An 8,795-nucleotide genomic window follows, 5' to 3' on the forward strand; every position below is an offset into this window, starting at 1 on the left:
TTTCGGCATGCAGCTCGTAATTGTTCCACTCACCTCGTAACTCCTCGCTGACAGTAAACAAACACGTAAAATCCATTGCAAACAACATTTTCATCACTAAATCTGCACTCTTTTCAACGCTAAAGCCCTCCTTAGAAGCCCAACACTTCTACAGCACACTTTTTCCCACCCAAAATAGTCCAACTGCAGCTGAGGAAAAGTACAATATGGCGTCGGCTCCTCTTTCGAAAACAACTGTCAGCTGTCAAACTTTGGATCAGCAGTACAGTGCGTAGCGAGAATCGGCGTCACGTTCGAACTGGGCGGCAGTCGCTTTTCCCGGCGGCCTTGTACCATTGTAAATACGACCTTCTTGTGATGTTTGCACTATTCTCGTGACTGGTTTTCTAGCAGGGAAAACAAATGCCGGCTTTGCAAATCAGGTGAGAAAGGTGGTTTTCCGCCGTAGTGAAATGGTTTGTTTACAGACGGCTACAGTGCGGTGCCGAATTGCGCGCACGTTTCGAAACACTCGCACAGGTGTTTCCCTGTTTTTCACTGTTTGAGACAGTGGCGTCCCGCCATGCGCCGTTGTTCTAGTTGCGGCTGTGCTCGAGGTTCTAGGTGCCAATTTGGTGTTTTTTTTTGTCATATTGACCGGATTTGATGGTCGCCCGCATGAGAACTCGTTCCAGCATCATGGAAAGCATGAATCTTCTCTAACATTTACTCTCACACCATCAAACGTGCATGCGCATCCAAGTTTCAAGCCAAACCATTTCCATTCGTTTTGCTATAGCGCAGGTGTCAAATCGTTAGAGATAAGCCCACCTGTATGGTATACCCACTTCACATGAAAATTACTCTAAATCAAGGTGTTATAAATGACAAGGTGAAGTTGTTCAGAGCAAAATGACATTTCTCGACTTGACATTTCTCTTCCGGGGGCTCCGGTATAAAAATCGGGGAGGGCTGGTGCGGGGTAATGAAATTTCTATGCAGAGAGTGACAGATGTCCCCCACAATGTCGCCCAGCAAAAGCGATAAAAATCAACCTTCTAAATACATTATCCTTGCTCTAAATGTGGTTTGGCTGAAAATATGACAATTCCAGTTAGGCGCACAGCATAAAGGCAAAGCATATCTTTGTTGACTTGGAGGATAGTTTCGATTGTGGTAAGCCTATAAGCAAAACATAGCATTACATAAATATACAAGCTTCGTGCCTATTCAGATATTCGTTCTTATTAGCGACATACATTCCTTATACAAAATCTATTGTAACCATTATATTAAGTACGTCTACTTATTTAAATTTTATCCCGTTCTTATCCGATAGAAAACATCAACCCAAAAACCTTCGATGGACCGGCTGCAAATCGAATAACCGGCTACCGTCCGGACACGTGCAATCTGGACAATCGACGTTCTAGAGTAATCTGTGGTGTAGTGACGGGACAAATTATAGTAAGTCAATTTTTGTTTTCCTCACATGCCACTGGACCCTTTATGGTAGACCGTTTGACAGATTACGTCACCGATTACGCAACCAGCAAAAATTGTGCAAGTCTACAGATTTCTTCAAGCAAATGGTGGCCCTTTTCTGTTGGTGACTGAACATCCAAATGGAAAAGCTGACCTTAAGGCCAGGCTTCCTGGTGTGCACGGATACGCGCAGATACGCGTCAAGCGCAATCCAAGCACGAAGCCACCGACTGCTAATCGGCCGAAATCCTGGAAACCATGTAGTGCTGGCGGACGCTGCAGCAGAACCTCTGCACTGCAAGATTTATCGTAAAGGCAAAACGGTAACGGTTTTGTTTGCTTTACTTTGCTGTGTAGCACATCGTATTAACAGGTCTTTATGTTTTCCCTCCACCAGATCATGATCCGCAACTATTCGAATGCCAATCCCATCCGTTTGAATGGTTTCAAAATGTACGGCGAAAAACCGCTCGCCGACTTTGACCTTATCCACGTGTCGGTATACCAGTTTACCTGGCATTACTTTGTTCCTCCCTTGCAAAGGGTACGGTGGATTCCAGCCGACGATGATGGCGATCTTCCGCTGGATCGCATTAAAGCATATTTGACGTGTGATGCGCATGGCATTGTTACGATTGCATATTTCAGCAGTGGCCAATTACCACCACCGTTCACGCTCGGCTATGAGGATTTGATGATGGACGAGGAGGCACTCGTTCGTCTGATGACTGCCAAAAACCTCCGGCTCGAGGAAGAGCAGGAGAAGGAGCGGTACAGCTTGCTAAAGTACGCAGGAGAGCCCAACCGCCGCTTGTTGGCCATTACTGATCCCGCACACGAACGGAAACCCGAGGTTGTCAAAGAAGCAGACTCGGTGCCGACCATTTGCGCGGAGTGCAAGCAGAAGTCGCTAGAAAAGGCGTCACTCGTCGAGAGCGTCGGGGAGTGCAACAAGGCGGAACCTGCTGAAGAAGCGGATGGCCTACAGGTGGACGAGGAAGACCAGGCCAGAGAAAGAGAGGCAATGTTTGACCACATTGATGTTCCCTGCGAATTCGGGGACGTTTCAGATGGTATTGAATTTTTAGAAGCTACATACGAACTTGACGTCGACTACGCTGGCAGCGACGTGGAAATGGAAGCAGAAAAGAAGGAGGAGAAGGAGGATGACAGCCATGGTTTTAACTGGGAAGACTATGAGATGGTTTATTTAGAGCACGGTGGGAACCATTACGAGCCGCCGAAGCCCATCCAACCTAAGGAACTGTCCGAAGTCGATTATTCTGACGAGGAGCAACAGTGCGTCTTGCAGCAGGCATACGACGCACTACCTCCGCCACCGAGCGCACAGCAAGCGACAGATTACGTTCGCCTGCTGCTGTCAGCGTTAGATCAGGATTGCGCAAATCAGGAGAAGTTAGAGCAGGACGAGAAGCAGGAATCCGATTTCGAGCAGGTCTATCTTTCAGAGACGGATACATGCACTCTTCCACCAATGCTCGACTGGGATCCACTCAAATAGTAAGAGGAATCCGCCATGTAGATCGTTGTTACTGATGGGACAGGCCACGACTAGCCAAGGAGTAAGATGTGTCGCGTAATACGACAGTTAATTTATCATACAGCTTCATCCATGTTATCTTAGTATCTAGAACCATGTTCCCACTCTGTTTAGACTGTTTGTAAATTGTTACATCGTTAGAGATTTTCCTGTAATAAGCTCCGAAGAATTTAATCTCGTATTAAAACAGGCGCCCTGCTTAGCTTCATTGCACGTGATCTTGTTCTAATGTTGTTTTACGATATGACATTCTATATCTTATTAGAATTCAAGAGGGTGATCAAGGGCGTCAGCCAGCATGGCTGTGAAATGTGCACAACGTTGCTGCCAACTTATCCAAATCGCCGATATTGAACCCTTTCCGGTGTGGGCAAGTGGTGCCGTTGTGAGCTGAGCTAGTGGTTTTCGTTTAAGCTTTATCTTATCGCTGGAAGTTACTTGCACAGGCGATGACTACACCCACGACTATGACCTTTGGTGCGATTGTGGCAGACGCATCTAGCAAGTTCTAGCAAGATGCTGCTCTATTCGCTAGCCTTAGGATAATTTAAACACGCGCCGAGCAATCGAGCATGGTAAATGATGAGTGATTCACATCCGGTTCTGAGATTATTCAAATGATTGGAAAGAGCAGGGACAGTTTTTTGAGGTTCCCTCAATGTTTGTTATTAATTATTATTCAGTTTAACGATAAATTTACATGAATGATGAGAAATTACAACGGCGATGATCGGAGAAACCTTCTGGGTTCTGGGCATGTTTAGCACACTCCTCACCCAGCTCGTTCTCGTCCTTGTTCTGGCCTGTCATCTATTGGTCCAAAATTCGGCCGTATTGGGCCGTCCTTCCGTCCAAACACTAATATTAATTTACTGCTCCACATTCTTCTGCTCACCAGCTCCCTTCACGTCCTCTGCCTACACGTCACATTCCAACCAGATCCTCCATGTCCACATTAGCAAAATTGCTGATTATAACCGCATGGCTGATTTCCTTCTGCAACTTAAGTGCCTGCACGCTCATCATCTTCTTCTGATTGCAAACCGTCCCGTCCGGCAGGTTTTGCGCCGGAGGCATACCAAAACCAACAAATCGTAGTTTAGCATTCTTATCAGTGTCGAGCGTCAAAAATGCTCTAAGTATATTCTGCAGAGGACGATTATCGTCGCCGAATTGCACAAGACCCGACCATGCACCAAAGGAACTTTCGTAGTACCAAAGCAGTACAAACCCCGCCACCTGGATCGTATCCTTACTGCGGAGTTGAGTTTCATGGTATACCTTCAAACCGTTCACACGGATGGGATTGGGGTATGAAAAGTTGCGTATAATAGCCTGGAAGTATACAAAGGACAGGCTACACTCGGCACTCAACAAGCAGGACGAAATGAGCATTACCACATTATTCTTTAGGATAATCTCGCAGTGAATTATATCCGCATTCGGTACCTCCAGTACAACATGGTTGATGGGATTTTTACCAATTCCAATGCGATGACTTCTTACCATCATCAGGAGATTCCAGTGACCTTCTTCAGTAATGTAATAAAGGGTGCCATGCTTCATCCACTGTGCCATTTTCAAGCGGTTTACGGTTTACTGGAAAGGCACCGATCGGCAAATAGTGAAAAGCAAGCTCACAACACGGGTTCTACGAAATGCTTCACCATGAATTGCAAGAATTTCGTGAGCGTGTACTCCGTTGTAACTGCGGGCTTACAAAATGACATTTAAAAATGACCCAAGTAACATTTTGCATCGGCTTGCTCGGATAGCAATGGCAATGGACGACTTTGATTTTTTGTTTGGCTGGTGTTTAATAAATACAAAAAAGCGAATTGCAAGATGTGATTGTTTGACGATAGGCTCAGAAAATAATAAAAATGACTGCAAAATGGGACAAGTCACGGCATTCAGGCATTTTTGTAAGCCGTTCGCAACGTTTGTTGGGGCACTACCACGGTCTCATCGGGGCTGCGATTTTATCGGACGTGCTGTCAAGTGTTATTTCGATTTGTAATAATTTGAGATTGTTCCTACAAAACCTACACATAGTGTAAGGTGTTCTAATATGACAGGGTGAAGTTGTTCCGTGGGCTATAAAAATCCGGTATAAACATCCGGGAGGGCTGGAACGGGGTAATGAAATTTGCATGCAGGGATTGACAGATGTCTCTCAGATGAGTCGGAGCAAGGATAATATATTTAGAAGGTTGATTTTTATCGATTTTGCTGGGCGACATTGTGGGGGACATCTGTCAATCTCTGCATAGAAATTTCATTACCCCGCACCAGCCCTCCCCGATTTTTATACCGGAGCCCCCGGAAGAGAAATGTCAAGTCGAGAAATGTCATTTTGCTCTGAACAACTTAACCTTGTCATTTATAACACCTTGAGTCGGAGTCATATTTTACGCACTATGACGCTCCGCTCCGGATTACCCATCACTAGACGCGGCCACCTAGTTTGCGTAGCGCATAATGAGCCTGTGCTTATACATATCACTGTTAAACTTTTTGTTCAGGATCGCTCGAGAATACGATATCTCTATGCGATGTGGTCTGTCCAAAATGAAAGGAGAGAAAGGATTTTTTGTTTGCTCGGTCAGTATTATGAAACAAAATCTGTGCATTTTCGCTAGGAAAAATAGAAATCAGAGTTCTGGTCACTCTGATCCCGTGGCCCCGTGGCGTTAAACGACTCCTAAACGACGACTAAATGACTAAAAATCTCAGTCTAAAAGCAATCCTAAAAGACTTCGTATAGCAGACGGTAAACGATCAAGACGATTCCACGTTCGAATTGGATTCAACGGAAGAGGCACAATCAGAACAGATGCTAGGTGCGGTGAGCTCCTCCAAACTCCACGCAGCAGAGGATTCGAATAGGAATTCATGGTACAGCTTAAAACTATCGGTTACAATGTTTTTTTTTTCTTCTCCCGATTGGAATGTAGTCTTGTAGACGTTACTTTTTGTAAGTAGAATATTGTTTTAAAGGAAAATTTTATTTTATTTTAATAACATTTCAATAATTTTCATTCAAACATATTCAATAGTAGTAATTGCCTCGCCTCGCACTCACTGTAAAACGATGTAGAAGAATTACAGATATTGCGGGAATAAAACCTCCTTGAAAACAGTTGTTATTATGTCCAATCGTTTGAAGAATCTCAGAACCGGATGCGGATCACTCATCATTTGCCGTGCTTGATTGCTCGATGCGTGTATAAATCATTCTAAGGCTAGCGAATAGAGCGGCCAGCGTGTGTCAGCGTCGTAGAACTTGCTAGATGTATCTACCTCAATAACGCCATAGGTCATAGTCGTGGGTGTAGTCATCGCCGGTGCAAGTAACTCCCAGCGATAAGATAAAGATAAAACAAACAACAGCAAAAAAAACCCACTAGCTCGGATCGCAACGGCACCACTAACTCATACACCGGGCAAGGTCGATATCGGCGATTTGGATAACTTGGCAGCAAACGCTGCACACATGCCGCGGCTTAGAAGTTGCGAACATTGGTTAGACGAAACGTGCCTTCGTGCCGCTCGAATTCTTACTGGAAATAGAATGAGTGCCTTACAGCGCGCTGCCAGAGCGACGTGCAAAGAAAAATGCAATTAGAACTAGTGGAACACGTGGAGCTGGCGCTCGACCTGCGGCGACAACCTGTTGCCTCCCGTACAAGACAACCTCTGTGCCTGTAAATGGAGACGTCGTCGCCAACCATTTTAACGGCACACACGCATGCACGCACGTTCTCGGTATGGTAGCGACACGAGGTCGAGCGAGTCACCAAAAGCGCGCACCGAGCGGGCGAGCGCGCGGTTGTTGCGTTTTATTTAACTTCAGTTCGCTTATCTTGTTTTGTTGTTTTGGTGTACGTTCTCTCGCTTTCCTATCAACATACCAGCGGGGCTTAGGGTGCAGGTGTAGTGTGCACGCTGCTGCGTAGAGAAGTTTCTATTCGCCGCCTGCACAGAAACAAAAGCACCGAAAAAAAAGGAGCAAAGAAAATCAAAACAGCTTACCCGAATGTAGGGAAACGGGGCCGGTTCCTTTGGCTGGTCCTTTTCGTCACTTTCCATTTCACCTGGGCGGGGGGTTTCGTTGAGCGGATTAGAGCCGTCTTTCTCGAGGGGTTGAATGGTGTGGTGAAGCTATCTGCGCAATTCGCTGCTTGATAGATGGTGACGGCGTTCGACCCGGACTTGCCGAAGCTCCCGCCGTTGGTTCGTTTTCTTGTAACTGGATTGATTGTAAAAGCACCTTTTTGTTTTTTTTTCTTCTGTTTTCTAAATTACAACTAAATTCACAAAATTTGCTCACACATTAACTAACACATGAGAGGTATACAGTATGCACGCAGCACTTATGCACAACCACATAGCCGTCGTCCCCTGGAGTAGGTTGATCGATGTGATTTGGTGTGCGGTGTGGCGCGATGAGTTGATGGCATCCGCTCCTCGACTATTCCTCCCACGGCACAAAAGCACAGCATACGGGCATCATAAAACATAACCCACACACACACACACACGTACAGAGATACAGAGACAGAAACACACAAAAGGCACGCTACAACACGCCCAGTTCAGCAGACACGGGAAAGACACACCGGGACGGCAAAAGGGAATATCCAAAACCACCCGCACGTACACCACACTTTGCCCGCCACAACCACACACACACACACACAAATAAAACACAAAACGCACCCGCACGTTCTCGAGGGGGCGGGGGGAAGCTTTATGCTTATGCTGGGGTTTTTTTTTGTTTCCCTCTTCCTGCTCCTCCGCCTATGCTATTCTCGCGTCGGTTCTCTGGCCTTCTGGACGAGGAGCTACGTATTGGCGACGATCGATGCGGTGTGCGACCGTCGCGAGCAAGCTTTACGTTGGCACTGAAGGGAGAGCGCGATGACGACGAACGCACCCCCCACACACACAGCAGCGCTCTCCGTGCGCTGGGAAGGGAGGGTGAGTTGCGCTTAGCACACGGAGAGCGCGATACGCAGCCCACCCTTCGCAACACGGCGGCGTGCGCGCGGCGGCGAAGCCAACAACACCGCTTGCGCGAGACGCTCTGTTTGCCGGTTCCTCCAGACTTTCTACCTTGCTGGTGAGCGCGCCGCGCCACGTTGCGGGGGAGCGATGGGAGGATGGACTCGCCTCGCCTTAGGCGCGTGTCCTCGGGAAAGTCGGAACTACTTAATCGCCCAAGGGTGTGTGAATCAAGCTTGTAAGACAACGCACCAACCAGGGGCGCGCATTGCATGTGCGGGGGTGATGCGGGATGATGCGAAGCATATCTTGCTGTGTTTTATTTTAAGCTTGTGTTGTTTTTTTTTTTTTTTTTTTTTGCTCAAACAAATGTGGCTCGCAAAGCGCTCAATCTCAAACTCCCACATCCACCCATCTCTCCACGACACAATGGAGTGTTGTAAAGACTACCCCCTTCGCTTGATGTTACACAGTCGGAAGCGGGGGAGAAATTCTCAGCACACAGCACGAATCGTTGCGGATGAGTCATGCCGTCAAATTAGTGATTCTGCGATGAGTCACGAGGCGGTGTTGTGCTTGGTGAATGGGTAAAGTTGGCAAAAATCCGGAGTCAACTCCGATCTGACTTTGGAGACATCGGAACCGACTCCGGAAGGTAGGTTCGTCCAGCATTATATCGGAAGCCATTTGGAGTCATCCAGAGTCGTCTGGATTCGTCTGGAGTCGTTTGGAGTCGTCTGGAGTCGGAGCCATCCAGTGTCGT

At 46.9% G+C, this 8,795-nt stretch overlaps 3 protein-coding genes across 6 annotated transcripts in view; 2 read left to right on the forward strand and 1 right to left on the reverse strand.

Annotated features, from left to right (window-relative positions):
- The window catches only part of LOC120949781 (rhophilin-2), a 34,204-nt gene extending 25,859 nt beyond the window's left edge, over positions 1 to 8,345 (reverse strand). The window contains exons 1-2 of one of the 4 annotated variants that reach the window (XM_040367299.2): positions 7,748 to 8,345; positions 7,061 to 7,277 (exon numbers count right to left, since the gene is read on the reverse strand). In XM_040367299.2, the coding sequence (XP_040223233.2) occupies positions 7,061 to 7,117 (57 nt within the window). In that variant the 5' untranslated portion in view covers positions 7,118 to 7,277; positions 7,748 to 8,345. Of the gene's footprint in view, positions 1 to 7,060 lie in introns of all 4 variants that reach the window. The other 3 variants (XM_049609691.1, XM_049609689.1, XM_040367289.2) reach the window with 3 other exon arrangements.
- LOC120949719 (protein phosphatase 1H) overlaps positions 1 to 8,795 on the forward strand; it is a 118,891-nt gene that overhangs the window by 93,216 nt on the left and 16,880 nt on the right. The window lies entirely within an intron of this gene.
- Positions 1 to 8,795, forward strand: part of LOC120959623 (serine protease HTRA2, mitochondrial) — a 377,171-nt gene that overhangs the window by 66,078 nt on the left and 302,298 nt on the right. The window lies entirely within an intron of this gene.

The sequence above is a fragment of the Anopheles coluzzii genome, chromosome X (genome assembly GCF_943734685.1).
Source record: "Anopheles coluzzii chromosome X, AcolN3, whole genome shotgun sequence".
NCBI lineage: Eukaryota > Metazoa > Arthropoda > Insecta > Diptera > Culicidae > Anopheles > Anopheles coluzzii.